General features: G+C 41.6%; 1 protein-coding gene across 2 annotated transcripts in view; it reads left to right on the top strand.

Moving 5' to 3' along the window:
- Positions 1 to 15,127, top strand: part of cdin1 (CDAN1 interacting nuclease 1) — an 81,306-nt gene extending 66,179 nt beyond the window's left edge. For both annotated transcript variants that reach the window (XM_029687869.2, XM_029687870.2), the window contains exon 12: positions 13,734 to 15,127. In XM_029687869.2, the coding sequence (XP_029543729.1) occupies positions 13,734 to 13,890 (157 nt within the window). In that variant the 3' untranslated portion in view covers positions 13,891 to 15,127. The remainder of the gene's footprint in view (positions 1 to 13,733) is intronic.
- Positions 15,128 to 19,929: the final 4,802 nt, after the last annotated feature.

The raw sequence follows: 19,929 nt of genomic DNA, 5'->3' as shown, positions 1-19,929 counted from the left end.
ATGAGTAAAATACTGATCTTTCACTCAACACAAGATTTAAGTGTGTGTTGAGTAAAACAACTCCGACACGACTCAGAGTTACAAGATTAAACTGTCCCTGGTTGTTGGAAGTGCTACTTGTTATTCCTTTGTTACATGAGAGACAAAATGCATTCTAAAGGCATCATCTCCTAATGAATTCCTACTCAGCATAACATAATGGAAGGGGTTGGTCCATTCTGGTGATGTAGACTGCCATTCCGGGGTGACGGGGAACACATCTCTGGGAGAGATCAGGTGAACTCCCCAACACATGACACTTGATCCAGTGAGGTAGAGGAGGAGAGAGCGAGATAAAAAAAGTGAGAGCGTTGGAAAGGGCAAGACAGGGACAGAGAAAGAGGAGCGTGAAAGATGGAGAGCGATGGAAAGAGAAAGAAGAGTTTAATGCGTCCGCAGTGGATGGATGAAGATCTGTGCTGTAGCCATAGACCACCAGCTTGTGTACTGTGCTCTCTCTGGTATGTTCTGATGAGGACATCATGGTAGGTTAGCTTGTTGTATGACCGCCCCCTCTGCTCCGAACTCAAAGCAGACAGGACCAAGGCCAGACCGCCGGTTGTTTTGGTTTTTCTCCTCAGCCAAAACAGGGGAGTGTGTGTCAGAGCACGTCAGACCATAATGCAGCAGATCTGAAAGGAACCCGACACACACACGCACATACACAGGTCACCCTGATATGAGATTCTACTTGAGCTTGGGTACAAGATGAGTTAGTGGTCTCACTAAGCATTAAACATGCATTGAGACCTCTTCTTCTCAGGGTTGACTGTGTTTGGTGCCTAACGAAGACCAAATGGCCGGAAAGTGCAGCTACAGTGTAGCGTGGTTTTCCAATGCACGAGCCTGGTCAAATCCATTCCTTACTGCGGAATATGTGTCTGTAGGTACAGTTGAAGTCATAAGTTTACATACACCTTAGCCAAATACATTTAAACTCAGTTTTTCACAATTCCTGATATTTAATCCCAGTAAAAATTCCCTCTTAGGTTAGTTAGGATCACCACTTTATTTTAAGAATGTGAAATGTCAGAATAATAGTAGAGAGTGATTTATTTCAGCTTTTATTTCTTTCATCACATTCCCAGTGGGTCAGAGGTTTACATACACTCAATTAGTATTTGGTAGCATTGCCTTTAAATTGTTTAACTTGGGTCAAACGTTTCAGGTAGCCTTCCACAAGCTTCCCACAATAAGTTGGGTGAATTTTGGCCCATTCCCCCTGACAGAGCTGGTGTAACTGAGTCAGGTTTGTAGGCCTCCTTTGCTCGCACACGCTTTTTCAGTTCTGCCCACACATTTTCTATCGGATTGAGGTCAGGGCTTTGTGATGGCCACTACAATACCTGGACTTTGTTGTCTTTAAGCTGTTTTGCCACAACTTTGGAAGTAGGCTTGGTTTCATTGTCCATTTGGAAGACCCATTTTCGACCAAGCTTTAACCTCAAGACTGATGTCTTGAGATTTTGCTTCAATATATCCACATAATTTTCCTTCCTCATGATGCCATCTATTTTGTGAAGTGCACCAGTCCCTCCTGCAACAAAGCACCCCCACAAGATGATGCTGCCACCCCCGTGCTTCACGGTTGGGATGGTGTTCTTTGGCTTGCAAGCCTCCTCCCCCCTTTTCCTCCAAACATAACGATGGTCATTATGGCAAAACAGTTCTATTTTTGTATCATCATACCAGAGGACATTTCTCCAAAAAGTATGATCTTTGTCCCTATGTGCAGTTGCAAACCGTAGTCTGGCTTTTTATGGCGGTTTTTGAGCAGTGGCTTCTTCCTTTCTTTCAGGTTATGTTGATATATGACTCGTTTTACTGTGGATATAGATACTTTTGTACCTGTTTCCTCCAGCATCTTCACAAGGTAATTTGCTGTTGTTCTGGGATTGATTTGCACTTTTTGCACCTTAATACGTTCATCTCTAGGAGACAGAACGCATCTCCTTCCTGAGCGGTATGACGGCTGCGTGGTCCCATGGTGTTTATACTTGCATACTATTGTTTGTACAGATGAACGTGGTACCTTCAGGCGTTTGGAAATTGCTCCCAAGGATGAACCAGACTTGTGGAGGTCTACAATTTTTCTTCTGAGGTCTTGACTGATTTCTTTTGATTTTCCTGTGATGTCAAGCAGTTTGAAGGTAGGCCTTGAAATACATCCACAGGTACACCTCCAATTGATTCAAATGATGTCAATTAGCCTATCAGAAGCGTCTAAAGCCACAACATCATTTTCTGGAATTTTCCAAGCTGTTTAAAGGCACAGTCAACTTAGTGTATGTAAACTTCTGACCCACTGGAATTGTGATACAGTGAATTATAAGTGAAATAATCTGTAAACAATTGTTGGAAAATGACTTAGGACATCTACTGTGTATATGACACAACAGACTTGCCAAAACTACTGTTTGTTAACAAGAAATTTGTGGAGTGGTTGAAAAATGTGTTTTAATGACTCCAACCTAAGTGTATGTAAACTTCCGACTTCAACTGTATATGTGTTCGTTTTGCACATATTTCATACAGTGTTCATTCGGGCTCTCATCCACAGGCAGGATCCTGTTGTATCCGTTAATGAACCTGATAGAATAATCATCATTACGATCGTCCACTTCTCCCCAGCTAGCACCGTGTCAGCCTTATTAGATGAGTCTAAATCTGGCCCTCCATCTCAGTTATCACAGACAGGCCAGGCCTGCTGCTTATTACATGTCTCAGTCCTACTCTCACCCATAGAGGCCAAGTGATTAGTACACCAGAGCAGGGTAATGAGCTTTAGTAGTTTGATACAATTATAACATCCAGATTCGGCTGGAGACGATCCTCGCTACCCTCCATGTATTAACCAGGTTATCAGTACAGCTGATAGGCTTTATAGGGTTGCAGAGAGTGATATGATTAAAATACGCTAGTTGGTGTCAGAAGTGGGATCCTGGTAGGAAGACGTTAGGGTTGTGAAGGGTGATATGGGGGCTGTAATGGTAGTTTTTGGAAGGCGTTAGGGTTGTGAAGGGTGATATGGGGGCTGTAAGTGGTAGTTTTTGGAAGGCGTTAGGGTTGTGAAGGGTGATATGGGGGCTGTAAGTGGTAGTTTTTGGAAGGCGTTAGGGTTGTGAAGGGTGATAGTGTGACGGGATAAAGAAGGGTTATAAAGTTGAAGCAGATAGTGGGGATAGATTTGTGTAGGGCAATATAAGGTCATGACTATTTTTGCTGTCAGAAGTGGGATCCTTGCTGTCGGAGCATGGGATTATGGGAAGGGATTTGGGGTTCTAAGGTCATATGATTAGCATGCTTAACAGTACATGGTTGTTTATGGGGTTGGGTCGACTGTTTCTTGGCCAGTTTCTTGTATTTCAGGCTATACGACATGAGCAGAGCCTTGACCAATGACAGCCAAGGTCAGAGGTCCCAGGGCAAGTCCTACTCTCAGGGTCACAGAGGTTTCCTGATAAACTCCATAATCGCCTCTAATCTCCCTCGCTCCTATTGGCATCCTACGCCGGTGGGCATAAACTCCCCTTCCCTTCATCCCCCTCTTCACCACAAACGGTTATAGAGGAATAAGAACCAAAAAGAGGCTTAGGTGGTGGGTGTGGTGCCCCAGTCTTGGTGTGTTTTTCTTTTTTTATATATATAATATTTGTAGCATTTTCAGGCCAATTTTCTGCAATTCTCAGATGTTCTTCATGGAGCCGAGATGATACATTTTTGCAAGTAAATTTCCTGCAATTCTATACATTTAGCCATGGAGCTGAGAGAAACTGTTGCTGTTTTAAAGATAATTTCCTGCAATTCTATGCAATTCTAATGCTGTGTTATTTTGCTCAAACTTAATAACAAAATAAATCATATTAAATTGATTGTTTTCAATTCCACTGACTGTCTAGCTTTTATTTTGGTGATGGTTAGTTATCGAAGATAATATTATGAATAAAGATATAGGTCCATTATCATTTCACATACTTTGAGTCTTTTTGTATTCATTTTTTTACAGTTTGTACTTAAGCATCCCAACAACAACGTCACGTCCCATTTCCAAGCCCCATCGACAGGAGGGGTGGAAAGGCATACAAACTGTGGGGCGAGTTGTTTTATTTTGTATTGCCCTCTATTCCACCTTAATTACGGAGAATTGGAGGCCCCCTGATAGAATTGGCTCTGGCCCCCTGATATTTTTATTTGACATACCTGAGCAGAATTGAATGTTTCCAGAACCATGAAGGAGGGAGGAGGAGAAGAGAAGAGAAGAGGTGGTGATGTGGATTCTGTTGGTTGGCTGACTTGATTGTTCACCTTGTGTTATTTATGAACAGTCGGGCAGCAACACATGGGGGGGGGGTTGCTTATTTACTGCCTGCTTCATTGGAGGCCACCTCTTTGGGCCGAATCAGCCATTTAAATATCCTGTTTGTGGATAGGCTGGAGAAAGAGCCTTTATTATCAGTGCTGTGCTGTTATCATTGGGCTGACTGACGCAGGCAGGCCTCCAGACTGGGCTATTGAAATGTGCAGGCAGTATGTACAGACACATGCAGGGTTCTCAAGGAGGCCGTATCGGCTGGCTTACAGACCTGGAGTTCCACCGCCCAATTCAAGCCCTATAAATAAACCCCTATTAATCAGCCACCCACAGCAACAACTGACCATGGCTGTAAAGGATGGTTTGGTCATCTCTCACACATACACTCTCTCTCTCTTGTCTCTCTCTCGGTCTGTCTCCCGTCCCTTCTGTTTCCACTCCTCTTTCTCTACCTCTATTCATCCCATTCTCTCTCTCTTGTCTCTCTCTCGGTCTGTCTCCCATCCCTTCTGTTTCCACCCCTCTTTCTCTACCTCTATTCATCCCATTCTCTCTGTCTTGTACTTAGTCACTCTCCAACTTCTTCCCGAAAGGGGTTGAGCAGGTTCCAGACCTGTATTTCAAGGGAGAGAGAAAAAGAAAAGAATCCCCTGACTTAGCTCATGTTTGGCTGTGCCTTTACCAGTTTACCTTGCGACCTGATGTATGGGACCGGACAACAAAGACGTCTTTGTGTGGAGACCTCAACCCTGTAAGGTTCACCGTCATGTAGGGTCTTATGCTATCTGAATCATTTCAGGGACATTTGTTGAAACGGTTTTGTTGGTAATGTAGAATGAGGGGAAAGTATGGTAAAGTCGGGGGTAATTTTGTCTTCATTTCGGTTACACCAAATAGTGTCGAATAAACGTGTTTTCTTGTGCAGATTTATCAGAGAACCGCCTCACTATTCTTGACACGTCAAATGAACCTTGATCTTTGTTTCTTTTTGGAATGTTAAAGGCTGAAATATAGGCCTTGCTCTCTGACATCCAGGAACATTCACAGAGTGTACTGTGGTGCTACTAAGAAATCAAATAAAACATTTTTATAACTTTCCATTAGAACTACTGTGGAGAGGTTGAAACTGACATGTGGAGGGCTGCAATTAGTCAATTAATTACGCTACAATTGTATATGCGCACGTGTGTGTGTGTGTGTGTGTGTGTGTGTGTGTGTGTGTGTGTGTGTGTGTGTGTGTGTGTGGCAGCAGCAGCACTAATACTACTCTCTGTGCACCTCTATTTGCATCTTTTTTTGTTCCTAAGTGCTGTGCTCTCATTAAGCTGCCGTTCTTAGCAGCATGGCACCTGCTTTCAGAGAGAACCCACACCACCCGCTCGTTAACGCTAACGACAGACAGTGCGCCTGGCAGTCCCAATCTCCGCCCATCCTGACTTGTCAAGCCAAGTGTCCCCGCTCGCTGAAATTAGCTACATTTCACAAACAATTTCACAAACTCGTTATGCAGTTAGGTGTTTATTGGAAGATCGCCGACTTTCCCCTGAGCGGCGGATAATACGCACCCGCTAGGTTAAGGAGAGAGGCAGCCCCCATAATAAGCCGCAATTACAGAAACTGGAGCCTCGAATCGGTTTACAATTCATTACCATGCTCCTTTAGAGGAGGCTTATAATTCATTACCATGCTCCTTTAGAGGAGGCTTATAATTCATTACCATGCTCCTTTAGAGGAGGTTTATAATTCATTACCATGCTCCTTTAGAGGAGGTTTATAATTCATTACCATACTCCTTTAGAGGAGGCTTATAATTCATTACCATACTCCTTTAGAGGAGGTTTATAATTCATTACCATGCTCCTTTAGAGGAGGCTTATAATTCATTACCATGCTCCTTTAGAGGAGGCTTATAATTCAATACCATGCTCCTTTAGAGGAGGTTTATAATTCATTACCATGCTCCTTTAGAGGAGGCTTATAATTCATTACCATGCTCCTTTAGAGGAGGCTTATAATTCATTACCATGCTCCTTTAGAGGAGGCTTATAATTCATTACCATGCTCCTTTAGAGGAGGCTTATAATTCATTACCATGCTCCTTTAGAGGAGGCTTATAATTCATTACCATGCTCCTTTAGAGGAGGCTTATAATTCATTACCATGCTCCTTTAGAGGAGGCTTATAATTCATTACCATGCTCCTTTAGAGGAGGCTTATAATTCATTGCCATGCTCCTTTAGAGGAGGCTTATAATTCATTACCATGCTCCTTTAGAGGAGGTTTATAATTCATTACCATGCTCCTTTAGAGGAGGTTTATAATTCATTACCATACTCCTTTAGAGGAGGTTTATAATTCATTACCATGCTCCTTTAGAGGAGGTTTATAATTCATTACCATGCTCCTTTAGAGGAGCTTTATAATTCATTACCATGCTCCTTTAGAGGAGGTTTATAATTCATTACCATGCTCCTTTAGAGGAGGTTTATAATTCATTACCATGCTCCTTTAGAGGAGGTTTATAATTCATTACCATACTCCCTTATAGGAGGTTTATAATTCATTACCATGCTCCTTTAGAGGAGGTTTATAATTCATTACCATACTCCCTTAGAGGAGGTTTATACCGCATTACCATACTCCCTTAGAGGAGGTTTATAATTCATTACCATGCTCCTTTAGAGGAGGTTTATAATTCATTACCATACTCCTTTAGAGGAGGTTTATACCACATTACCATACTCCCTTAGAGGAGGTTTATAATTCATTACCATGCTCCTTTAGAGGAGGCTTATAATTCATTACCATTCTCCTTTAGAGGAGGCTTATAATTCATTACCATGCTCCTTTAGAGGAGGCTTATAATTCATTACCATGCTCCTTTAGAGGAGGCTTATAATTCATTACCATGCTCCTTTAGAGGAGGCTTATAATTCATTACCATGCTCCTTTAGAGGAGGCTTATAATTCATTACCATGCTCCTTTAGAGGAGGCTTATAATTCATTGCCATGCTCCTTTAGAGGAGGCTTATAATTCATTACCATGCTCCTTTAGAGGAGGTTTATAATTCATTACCATGCTCCTTTAGAGGAGGTTTATAATTCATTACCATACTCCTTTAGAGGAGGTTTATAATTCATTACCATGCTCCTTTAGAGGAGGCTTATAATTCATTACCATGCTCCTTTAGAGGAGGCTTATAATTCATTACCATGCTCCTTTAGAGGAGGCTTATAATTCATTGCCATGCTCCTTTAGAGGAGGCTTATAATTCATTACCATGCTCCTTTAGAGGAGGTTTATAATTCATTACCATGCTCCTTTAGAGGAGGTTTATAATTCATTACCATACTCCTTTAGAGGAGGTTTATAATTCATTACCATGCTCCTTTAGAGGAGGTTTATAATTCATTACCATGCTCCTTTAGAGGAGCTTTATAATTCATTACCATGCTCCTTTAGAGGAGGTTTATAATTCATTACCATGCTCCTTTAGATGAGGTTTATAATTCATTACCATACTCCTTTAGAGGAGGTTTATAATTCATTACCATACTCCTTTAGAGGAGGTTTATAATTCATTACCATGCTCCTTTAGAGGAGGTTTATAATTCATTACCATACTCCCTTATAGGAGGTTTATAATTCATTACCATGCTCCTTTAGAGGAGGTTTATAATTCATTACCATACTCCCTTAGAGGAGGTTTATACCGCATTACCATACTCCCTTAGAGGAGGTTTATAATTCATTACCATGCTCCTTTAGAGGAGGTTTATAATTCATTACCTTCATTACCATACTCCTTTAGAGGAGGTTTATACCACATTACCATACTCCCTTAGAGGAGGTTTATAATTCATTACCATGCTCCTTTAGAGGAGGCTTATAATTCATTACCATTCTCCTTTAGAGGAGGCTTATAATTCATTACCATGCTCCTTTAGAGGAGGCTTATAATTCATTACCATGCTCCTTTAGAGGAGGCTTATAATTCATTACCATGCTCATTTAGAGGAGGCTTATAATTCATTACCATGCTCCTTTAGAGGAGGCTTATAATTCATTACCATGCTCCTTTAGAGGAGGCTTATAATTCATTACCATGCTCCTTTAGAGGAGGCTTATAATTCATTACCATTCTCCTTTAGAGGAGGCTTATAATTCATTACCATTCTCCTTTAGAGGAGGCTTATAATTCATTACCATGCTCCTTTAGAGGAGGCTTATAATTCATTACCATGCTCCTTTAGAGGAGGCTTATAATTCATTACCATGCTCCTTTAGAGGAGGCTTATAATTCATTACCATGCTCCTTTAGAGGAGGTTTATACCGCATTACCATACTCCCTTAGAGGAGGTTTATAATTCATTACGATGCTCCTTTAGAGGAGGTTTATAATTCATTACCATACTCCTTTAGAGGAGGTTTATACCACATTACCATACTCCCTTAGAGGAGGTTTATAATTCATTACCATGCTCCTTTAGAGGAGGCTTATAATTCATTACCATTCTCCTTTAGAGGAGGCTTATAATTCATTACCATGCTCCTTTAGAGGAGGCTTATAATTCATTACCATGCTCCTTTAGAGGAGGCTTATAATTCATTACCATGCTCCTTTAGAGGAGGCTTATAATTCATTACCATGCTCCTTTAGAGGAGGCTTATAATTCATTACCATGCTCCTTTAGAGGAGGCTTATAATTCATTACCATGCTCCTTTAGAGGAGGCTTATAATTCATTACCATTCTCCTTTAGAGGAGGTTTATAATTCATTACCATTCTCCTTTAGAGGAGGTTTATAATTCATTACCATGCTCCTTTAGAGGAGGCTTATAATTCATTACCATGCTCCTTTAGAGGAGGCTTATAATTCATTACCATGCTCCTTTAGAGGAGGCTTATAATTCATTACCATGCTCCTTTAGAGGAGGCTTATAATTCATTACCATGCTCCTTTAGAGGAGGTTTATAATTCATTACCATGCTCCTTTAGAGGAGGTTTATAATTCATTACCATGCTCCCTTAGAGGAGGTTTATAATTCATTACCATGCTCCTTTAGAGGAGGTTTATACCGCATTACCATACTCCCTTAGAGGAGGTTTATAATTCATTACCATGCTCCTTTAGAGGAGGTTTATAAATTCATTACCATACTCCTTTAGAGGAGGTTTATACCACATTACCATACTCCCTTAGAGGAGGTTTATAATTCATTACCATGCTCCTTTAGAGGAGGCTTATAATTCATTACCATTCTCCTTTAGAGGAGGCTTATAATTCATTACCATGTTCCTTTAGAGGAGGCTTATAATTCATTACCATGCTCCTTTAGAGGAGGCTTATAATTCATTACCGTGCTCCTTTAGAGGAGGCTTATAATTCATTACCATGCTCCTTTAGAGGAGGCTTATAATTCATTACCATGCTCCTTTAGAGGAGGCTTATAATTCATTACCATTCTCCTTTAGAGGAGGTTTATAATTCATTACCATTCTCCTTTAGAGGAGGTTTATAATTCATTACCATGCTCCTTTAGAGGAGGCTTATAATTCATTACCATGCTCCTTTAGAGGAGGCTTATAATTCATTACCATTCTCCTTTAGAGGAGGCTTATAATTCATTACCATGCTCCTTTAGAGGAGGCTTATAATTCATTACCATGCTCCTTTAGAGGAGGCTTATAATTCATTACCATGCTCCTTTAGAGGAGGCTTATAATTCATTACCATGCTCCTTTAGAGGAGGCTTATAATTCATTACCATGCTCCTTTAGAGGAGGCTTATAATTCATTACCATACTCCTTTAGAGGAGGTTTATAATTCATTACCATACTCCTTTAGAGGAGGCTTATAATTCATTACCATACTCCTTTAGAGGAGGTTTATAATTCATTACCATGCTCCTTTAGAGGAGGCTTATAATTCATTACCATGCTCCTTTAGAGGAGGCTTATAATTCATTACCATGCTCCTTTAGAGGAGGCTTATAATTCATTGCCATGCTCCTTTAGAGGAGGCTTATAATTCATTACCATGCTCCTTTAGAGGAGGCTTATAATTCATTACCATTCTCCTTTAGAGGAGGCTTATAATTCATTACCATACTCCTTTAGAGGAGGTTTATAATTCATTACCATACTCCTTTAGAGGAGGTTTATAATTCATTACCATGCTCCTTTAGAGGAGGTTTATAATTCATTACCATACTCCCTTATAGGAGGTTTATAATTCATTACCATGCTCCTTTAGAGGAGGTTTATAATTCATTACCATGCTCCTTTAGAGGAGGTTTATACCGCATTACCATACTCCCTTAGAGGAGGTTTATAATTCATTACCATGCTCCTTTAGAGGAGGTTTATAATTCATTACCATACTCCTTTAGAGGAGGTTTATACCGCATTACCATACTCCCTTAGAGGATATTTATAATTCATTACCATGCTCCTTTAGAGGAGGTTTATAATTCATTACCATACTCCCTTAGAGGAGGTTTATAATTCATTACCATGCTCCTTTAGAGGAGGTTTATAATTCATTACCATGCTCCTTTAGAGGAGGTTTATAATTCATTACCATGCTCCTTTAGAGGTTTATAATTCATTACCATACTCCCTTAGAGGAGGTTTATACAGCATTACCATACTCCCTTAGAGGAGGTTTATAATTCATTACCATGCTCCTTTAGAGGAGGTTTATAATTCATTACCATACTCCTTTAGAGGAGGTTTATAATTCATTACCATGCTCCTTTAGAGGAGGTTTATACATTGAGTTTTGTAAGAGTTTCTGTTTCTTTTTGACTCTGTCCAATGAAAATACCTGGGCCCCATCGTTTGTGGTCTCCAACCGTACTTACTTAACTTCGACCCCATGTTACGACCCTTGACCCTTTGCTTACCTCACCACCTATCCTCCGTCAGCACCAGTATTATTGTTCTAGAGCTAGGCCATGCTCTGGGATTTTACTTTAACGTCCTCCACTAGTATTGACTCTTATTAATTCAGAGTAGGAGTCAAAACCCATTTTGTTCCCCTGTGCTTATAATTTAGCTTGTTTCAATTTGTGCCTGGCCTCCCCTGACAAACCATGGCTGTGATGTATCGTACATCGCTGTACGCGTTATCTGTTGACGTACAGTTTGAACCTTTTCAGAAGGTTGCCTCTCCCCTCTCTATGAACCGTTCCCCCCTTTCCTCTTCTCCCGGCCCCCCTCGCCAAGCGATGAGTACATACAGTACAGGAAAGAGGAGCGTAACCCCTTCTTCAGAGTCATCTAATGTAAATGTTTAGGTTTTGATTCCATAACAATTCCATAAAGAGAGTTGTGGTGCTGCCCGTGCCGTGGCTGGTTGGAATATGAGGGGGAAAGGAGGTCTGAGCCTGCCCTGTGTGGAGTGAATAGGCTGAGCTATGTGTGTGACTTTGCGGTGAACTTGCCGTTTACATCTGTGGGCTTTCTCTGGGGCTGTTAGCTTTGGCCCGTTGGTTTGCTCACAGATACAGGGCCGTAAATCACACACTGTAAAACAGGGAATGCAGGACGGGGGTGCAGGAGTGTACTGCTTTTAGGGGCTGGTACAGGAAGGGGGAGTGTGTAGGCCTACATGTGTGTACATGCTTTATGTGTGTCAGTTGGTTGACCAGGAATACATCTTACATGCATTCCTTGAAAGTGTAAATGTAACTATAGTGTGATGTAAAGGCTGATGTCATGACACCTGACTACCTCTGCAGGTTGTGCAGGGCTTTACGCTGACCTTTTTTTACAAGGAGCACGTGTGTGCCTAAGTTGGAAAATGTAGGAGCACGTAAAGAAATTTAGGACCACAATGAAAATGTGAAGTCCAGGTCGCACGGCAAAAATATATTTAGGCGCATGTGCGTGTAAAATGTTCACACTGGAGCGCTCTGTTGTGGTTAATTACATCGCTAAGATGTCTTGTCACACACAGGTCAGAGGTCAACGAGACGATTATTTATAATCACACCTATGCAGTATCACCAAGCACATAACTTACAGTCGCTACTATTCTGAGCATTAGTGTTCCTATCCTTCTGTGGTTTTGGCTGGGGTTGTTACTTTTAATAGGCTGTGATTTGATGATTGATCGTGGAACCTTCCAAGGTTATGAAGGTTTTATGAACTCTGCCTTTGGGCTGAACTTCCTGGTTCACTCTCTGCAGCCCCTTTGGGCAGCTTCCTGTCTGGCTCTTCAGAGACGTCTTCAGAGACCCCAAAACACCCTTTACTGTCTGAGGATAGAGTGTCAGGAACCAGATTGCCTTACTTCACTGTTCACTCCCAATCTGTTTTTCTGCGCAAAGGGGGCTGCTCTCCCGAACCTGAAAGTTCAACTGTGACATGACTTTATGCATGGCGGCTAGAGTTCAAAGAATAGGTATGATCTGCGCTACACATAGGGGGCCACTGGCAGATCTTTGGGGTGTAATAAATAGCTTGGAAGATGATTTATCACATGTCAGGGAGAAGCAGTGAAATAGCGCAATGCTTCTCCAGCCACACTGCCATTTTAATTGCTTCTGAGCCTTTTCAATGGGGCTCAGGATATGTGATGGGGCCAATAAAACACGACGCTGCGACGAGAGCTAGAGGTGTGGGGGTGGGGGGGGGTGTACATTTGAATATTGTCTGAACTTGACTTTTCCTCGGCTGCTTGGCGAGTCGTCATTATTCGTTGTGCTTTGGAACAGCACTTGTGAGCCTAGGCAAAGTGGCTGTCTGTCTGTCGGCCTGGAGAGTGAAGCATGTGAATGAAACAGCTGGACGCTGCTGGACTAGCTTAGCTAGTTTGCCTCGCTGTCACAGACTGATGCACTGTTTTAGTGGGGCAGTTCACTTAGCCTCTTAGTTGAACTCTCTCTGGGCTCTGTGCACTGTATAGGAGCCTTCTGATGACAGAGAGGTTTCTAGGGCTGGCTGGGGCTTTGTTGCTACTATGATTATTGCTATTTCAGTGCCATTGTAAGGTGATCCGGTGTGTATATCACTGTGTCAGTGGGATCTTATCGCACCTGCAGCTTTTTGTTTGATTCAGCACAAGTTTCCTGGACAGGGATCAAAGGAGTGCACCTCAAAGAGCTTATCTCCTCTGTATATCTCAATCAATCTCTCTCTCTCTCTCTTTCTTTCTCTCCTTCTCTCTCGCTCACTCTCTAATTCACTGTCACTGTCATCCTCCCAAAATCCAAAGTAAACAGCCATAAGCATATGGGATTTGGGTGGGAAACTGTCTGGAAGCTTCTTCAGTACCTCACTATGTTGTCTCTGTTCTGTTGATGAATGCCTTGCTCGACAGTTTGATGACATCAACGTTAATGTCTTTCTGTCTTCTCCCACTCCATAGGTTTGGTCCAGGACTGGTCATCTACTGGCATGGTTTCATTGGTGAGCTGGACAGCCAGAGAGACAGAGGCATACTGCTCAAAGACTGCTTCCCGTCTGACATTGTGACCCTCTGCCACGGGACCAGCCCAGCCACGACTGACTCACTGACTGGCTGACACTGGCCTGAGCAAGGGGAGGGAGAGGAGAGGGCAGGGGGAGTGGTGGGGTTAAGGAAGGGTATCGCAGAGGTGGATACGTGGATCCGGAAGCAATTTAACTTTCCTGCGGCGCGAGACTACTGGCAAATATCTGCTCTGAACTCTAGATGAACCTCACTCCATCCCTTCCTCTCCCATTCTCTCTTTGTCAGCCAGCTAGCCAGGGTCAGGCTCATACCTTGGTGCGAAAACAAGGCTGGGAGTTTGTCCTGGTGCTGGTCAGCCTGTAGCCCCCACCGTGGCCCCGGAGGCCCCTGGAAGAGAACAGGACATGCCCTTATCACACAGTGGGCCCTGGCCCTCGTCACTCGTTCCTCTGCTCTCCATAGGCAGATAAGGGAGGTGGGGTTTGGTGGAAATGGGGGTGAGGGAGGATGTCTATCTACCTTCTACGTCACTCACTGACCTCTGTCACTCTATAGGGGGCAAACAGATCCCTTCTGATTGGCTTGGGACTTTTCTCTGACCTCTTGCCCTCTGTTATTGAGGATGTTGTCTTTGTTATATGTCACATTGATAGGAAAACATTGTCCTGGTCAGACAGGTTTATAAATCTAAACATTTTTATCTGTATCTTTTATGTCTGTCTTAAATATTTAGCTATTGACTTATAGACTTTAGGTTCAGTCCCTCTTTGTAATTGAAAACCATATGGAATGCACTCGTCACTGTAATTATTTAAGATGAATGACGAAATGTTATTATCCAAGTTTTACGAACAAGCACTCGCACAAAGCACAGTACGGTATGTCCTGTGTGAGACACAAGTACAAGTTCACAGACGGTGTTAGAGCCACAGCAGCGTAGCGTAGACTTCTACGTACATACCCGATGTCCATGTGGTCTCCCCAGCAGTCGTCTGTTGCTCATCTTTCCACCCTTAGATAGATCCTTTTATGAGCAGCCCTTAATGGAAGAAACACGGCTGAGGCCTGGAGCAGTGACGTGGACAGCGTAAAGTCGAATGGGGTTTTTAAAGGCATATACAGTGCTCTCAGAAAGCATTTATACCCCGTGACTTATTCCACCTTTTGTTGTGTTACAGCCTGAATGAAAAATTGATTCAATGTTATTTTTTTTAAAATTTTTACCCATCTACACAAAATACCCCTTAAATGGCAAAGTGAAAAAGGGTTTTTTTTTTTTTAAGTGTTTGCAAATGTATTAAAAATCAAATAAAGGAATATCTCATTTATGTACGTTTTCACACCCCTGAGTCAAAACTTTGTAGAAGCACCTTAGGCGGTAACACTGTTAGGATAGGCTACCATTTGTCCCATCGCTCATTTAACTGGACCCAATTCACAGTAGCCTAGTAAAATGGATAAGCTATTTCAAGTATTTTGCCCTATCCGGTCCGAAGCATAGTTTAAAGGTAGAACAGATGGTTCACCTTTTCCATTGACATTTGTAGGCTACATCTGTATATTGTAATGTCAAATTTCTCAAGAAGACAATATTTCATTTAGAAACAATACATAAATCATAAATTCTTCACCTTTTATGGCCATGATGAGAACATATTCCCTAAGTAGCCATACAAGAAATGACCATGCTCATCTCTCATTAATTGGGCCTATTAGATATGCTATTATAATTTCAAACTTTCGCTCTCTGAAAGGAAACGCGGTTTATAACATACAGGTGAACAGACAGTAGATATTTTACATGGATGTGTGTAAGCGACCACTGTAAGTATAGCCTACTGTAGTAAAAACTACCACTGTAAGTATAGCCTACTGTAGTAAAAACTACCACTGTAAGTATAGCCTACTGTAGTAAAAACTACCACTGTAAGTATAGCCTACTGTAGTAAAAACTACCACTGTAAGTATAGCCTACTGTAGTAAAAACTACCACTGTAAGTATAGCCTACTGTAGTAAAAACTACCACTGTAAGTATAGCCTACTGTAGTAAAAACAATCATCAGAGTAGATATTGTTTCAGAATTGGCAGGCGGTGCAGGATATTTAGGTTAGGAAAAATGCATAACAGTATGAATTCAATCCGTTTACAGTATAGGTCCACAACAACTTGCTATTGTTTTTGTCTTTCAGAAACAGTCAGACTACAGCAAATGTCACTGTAAAAGAAAACATTCTGCCAACACCTCCAAAGATATTTGATCAAGTTCGCCAATGCTATTTCCTTTAGACAGCCTACAGTCTTGGCCTAATTCCAATACTTCCATAGTATACAGCAAATAAGGGCGTTATTGTCACCATTAAAGGTGAACAGTGGATGTTTTTCAGGCGGATGCTCGTTCATGCACGCCTAGTTTTACGACAGGTCTGATTTATAGCTGGTAATATGCGTATGTATGGTGGGCGCCAAGTTTATACATCTCTATTTTTGTGTGTACAGTCTTTTCAGAAATGGCACAAGCAGATATTTTGTGTAAAATGTACACAACGGTTATAGATGAGGCCCCAGAGGAGCAGGGTAAGCTTGAGATCAAGAACTTCCTCTCTCTTTCTCTTCTCCCCTTCTAATCACCCGCAGACCAGTCCTGACCTGATACCCACTATATACTGTCCACCCTCAACAACACCCTCTGAAAAACTGGCCACTGCTCTGACAGACAACGGCCATACCATCATCATGGGAGATTTTAATACCAAACACACTGATTTTAACTGTAATATCACAAACCACTCGGGAAGAGTACTAGGGATCATCCTCGACACAGATTTCAATCAAATGTATTTATAAAGCCCTTTTTACATCAGCCGATGACACAAAGTGCTGTACAGAAACCCAGCCTAAAACCCCAAACAGCAAGCAATGCAGATGTAGAAGCACCATGCGCATATACTATGCACAGACACAGTATAGCAGTGGGGCAGTCACCCACTCCTATACGTGTGTGTGTGTGTGTGTGTGTGCATGCTCGTACATAGCCTTGCAGGGGCTACAGCATGGTAGTATAGTGTATGTCTGTGTATCCATCTAAGCAAAAGCGGGGGTGGGGGGGGCTTAAATACCAGTAAAGTGTTGCATGATTTGTTAGTCTTAAACCTCTAACCTTTAGCCGGCTTCCATTTAGGCCTAGGTCCCACCATGAGGAGGCCGGGAGGTTCATGGCTGTTTTGCTGGGCGGCCATGGCTTCCTCAGTCAGGCCCCCTGCAGCAAGCCCCCTGCTCCAGCCCCGGTACAAAACAACTGTCCCCAAGTGTCCAGTTAAACACAGCCTTATTGCCGGGGCCATTGAATGCTTAGACATCACTTTACGGCTTCTCTCGGACACAAAAACAAGGTTTTTCTAAACAGAGGAGGGAACATTTCAGCGAGCAAAAAATAGTCATATATTTATATATCTTTTTTTTTAAATGGCAGATTCAGTTCCTCTCAGGTTTCAAGCCTTCCTGCCATTGTTTTCCAAGATGGCTGTCACACAAAAGAGGAGCTGGGGTCAACCCCAATAAATTCGTTTTTGCACACAATGCTAAACCAAATAGGGCTTTTTTTAAACCTGCTTCTAAGGCTCTGGGTCAACCCAGAGAGATTTCCATGATGTGAGTGCAAGTTTAGAAAAAGGTTCCATCAGGTGATTTTGTGAAAGTTCAATTCTTTATGTTGTGTTTTCCTTGACTGCTGTCTCTTTTTAGATTCATTGTTCTTGTCACAACAATGGGGCAGTGAAACCTCCCCAGATCTGGATGGCCTGGAGTGGAGGGCTTCCTGGGGCCAAGGGGGACCAGGACTCCCTGTGCTCTGCTCTGTTGGTAATGTGAACCTGGTCTCAGATAACCTGGAGAAACAGAGAATCACACCACCTGGCTCCATTCTATAAGCCTGGATGGAGGAGCGAGAACTGTCTTGTTCAAATCAAATCTTATTTGTCACATGCTTTGTAAACAACATGTGTAGACTAGCAGTGAAATGCTTACTTACGAGCCTTTCCCAACAATGCAGAGAGAAAGGAAATGGAGAAACAATAGAAAAGTAATAGCACGTAGTAATGAATACACGAGTAACGATAACTTGGAGGGTATGCAGGGTACCAGTACCGAGTTCATGTGCAGGAGTAGGAGGTCATTGAGGACAGTGTCTTCAGAAAGTATTCACACCCTTGACTTTTTCCACATTTTGTTGTTACAAGGTGGGATTCAAATGGATTTAATTTGTCATTTTTTGTCAATGATCTACAAAAAGTACTCTAATGTCAAAGTGGAAGAAGAATTCTAACATTTGTAAAAAAAAAAAAAAATCCTGAAAATAAAGCACTAATATATCTTCATTACATAAGTATTCAACCCCCTGAGTCAATACATGTTCAAATCCCCTTTGGCAGCGATTATATCTGTGAGTTTTTCTGGGTAAGTCTCGAAGAGCTCTGTACACCTGGATTGTACAATATTTGCATATTATTTTATTATTCTTGTCAAGTTATTTGTTGGTCATTGCATAGATGTTCAAGCCGATTTAAGTCAAAACTGTAACTAGGCCGTTCAGGAACCTTCAACGTCGTCTTGGTAAGCAATATTTGGCCTTATGTTTTAGGTTATTGTCCTAGTGAAAGGTCAATTTGTCTCCCAGTATCTGTTGGAAAGCAGACAGAACACGGTTTTCCTCTACAATTTTGCATGTGCTTAGCTGTATTCCGTTTCTTTTTATCTTAAAAAACCTTAGTCCTTGCCGATGACAAGTATACCCATAACATGATGCAGCCACCACCATGCTTGAAAATATGAAGAGTGGTACTCAGTGATGTGTTGGATTTTCCCCAAAAATAAAGTTTTGTATTCAGGACAAAAAGTTTGTTTCTTTGCCACATTATTTGCAGTATTACTTAAGTGCCTTGTTGCAAACAGGAGGAATGTTTTGGAATATTTGTATTCTGTACAGGCTTTAGTCTTTTCACTCTGTCATTTAGGTTAGTATTGTGGAGTAACTACAATGTTGTTGATTCATCCTCAGTTTTCTCCTATCACAACCATTAAACTCTGTAACTGTTTTAAAGTTGCCATTGGCCTTGATTAAATCCCTGTGCAGTTTCCTTCCTGTCCAGCGACTGAGTTTGGAAGGACGCCTGTATCTTTGTAGTGACTGGGTGAATTGATACATCATCCAAAGTGTAATTAATAACTTCACCATGCTCAAAGGGATGTTCAATGTCTGCTTTTAAAGTGTTTTACTCATCTAACAATAGGTGCCCTTTGCGAGACATTGAAAAACCTTCCTGGTCTTTGTGGTTGAATCTGTGTTTGAAATTCACTGCTCAACTGAGGGACCTTAGAATTATCTGTATATGATTTGGTAATCATTCAAAAAAATGTTAAACACTATTATTGAAAACAGAGCGAGTCCATGCATCTTATTATTTTACTTGTTAAGCAAATGTATACTCCTGAACTTATTTAGGCTTGCCATAACAAAGGAGTTGAATACTTATTGACTGAAAACATTTCAGCTTTTCATACATTTCAAAAAATGTCCTAAAACATCATTCTACTTTGACATTATGGGGTACTGTGTGTAGGCAAGGGGTGTGAATACTGTGTGAATACTTTCTGAAGGCACTGTAGATATGTACAGTAAATACTACACATCTATTATAACTAGGAATAAAGTGACTAGGCAACAGGATAGATAATGAACAGTAGCAGCAGTATATGTGTTGAGGAAAAAAAGATTTGTGCAAAAAGGGTCAATGCAGATAGTCAGAGTAGCTATTTGGTTAACTATTTAACTAACTATTTAGTCTTATTGCTTGGGGGTAGAAGCTGTTCAGGCTCCTGTTGTTTCCATACTTGGTGCATCGGTCCCTCTTTCCGTGCGGTAGCAGAGAGAACAGTCTATGACTTGGGTGGCTGGAGTCTTTGGTAATTTTTAGGGCACCGCCTGGTATAGAGGTCCTGGATGGCAGGGAGCTCGGCCCCAGTGATGTACTGGGCCATATGCACTACCCTCTGTAGCTCCTTGCGGTCAGATTTCAAGCAGTTGCCATACCAAGCGGTGATGCAGCCAGTCAAGATGCTCTCAATGGTGCAGC

The sequence above is a fragment of the Oncorhynchus nerka genome, linkage group LG18, assembly GCF_034236695.1.
Source record: "Oncorhynchus nerka isolate Pitt River linkage group LG18, Oner_Uvic_2.0, whole genome shotgun sequence".
In the NCBI taxonomy this organism is placed as follows: Eukaryota; Metazoa; Chordata; class Actinopteri; order Salmoniformes; family Salmonidae; genus Oncorhynchus; species Oncorhynchus nerka.
This window is presented reverse-complemented; position numbering and strand designations above follow the sequence as displayed.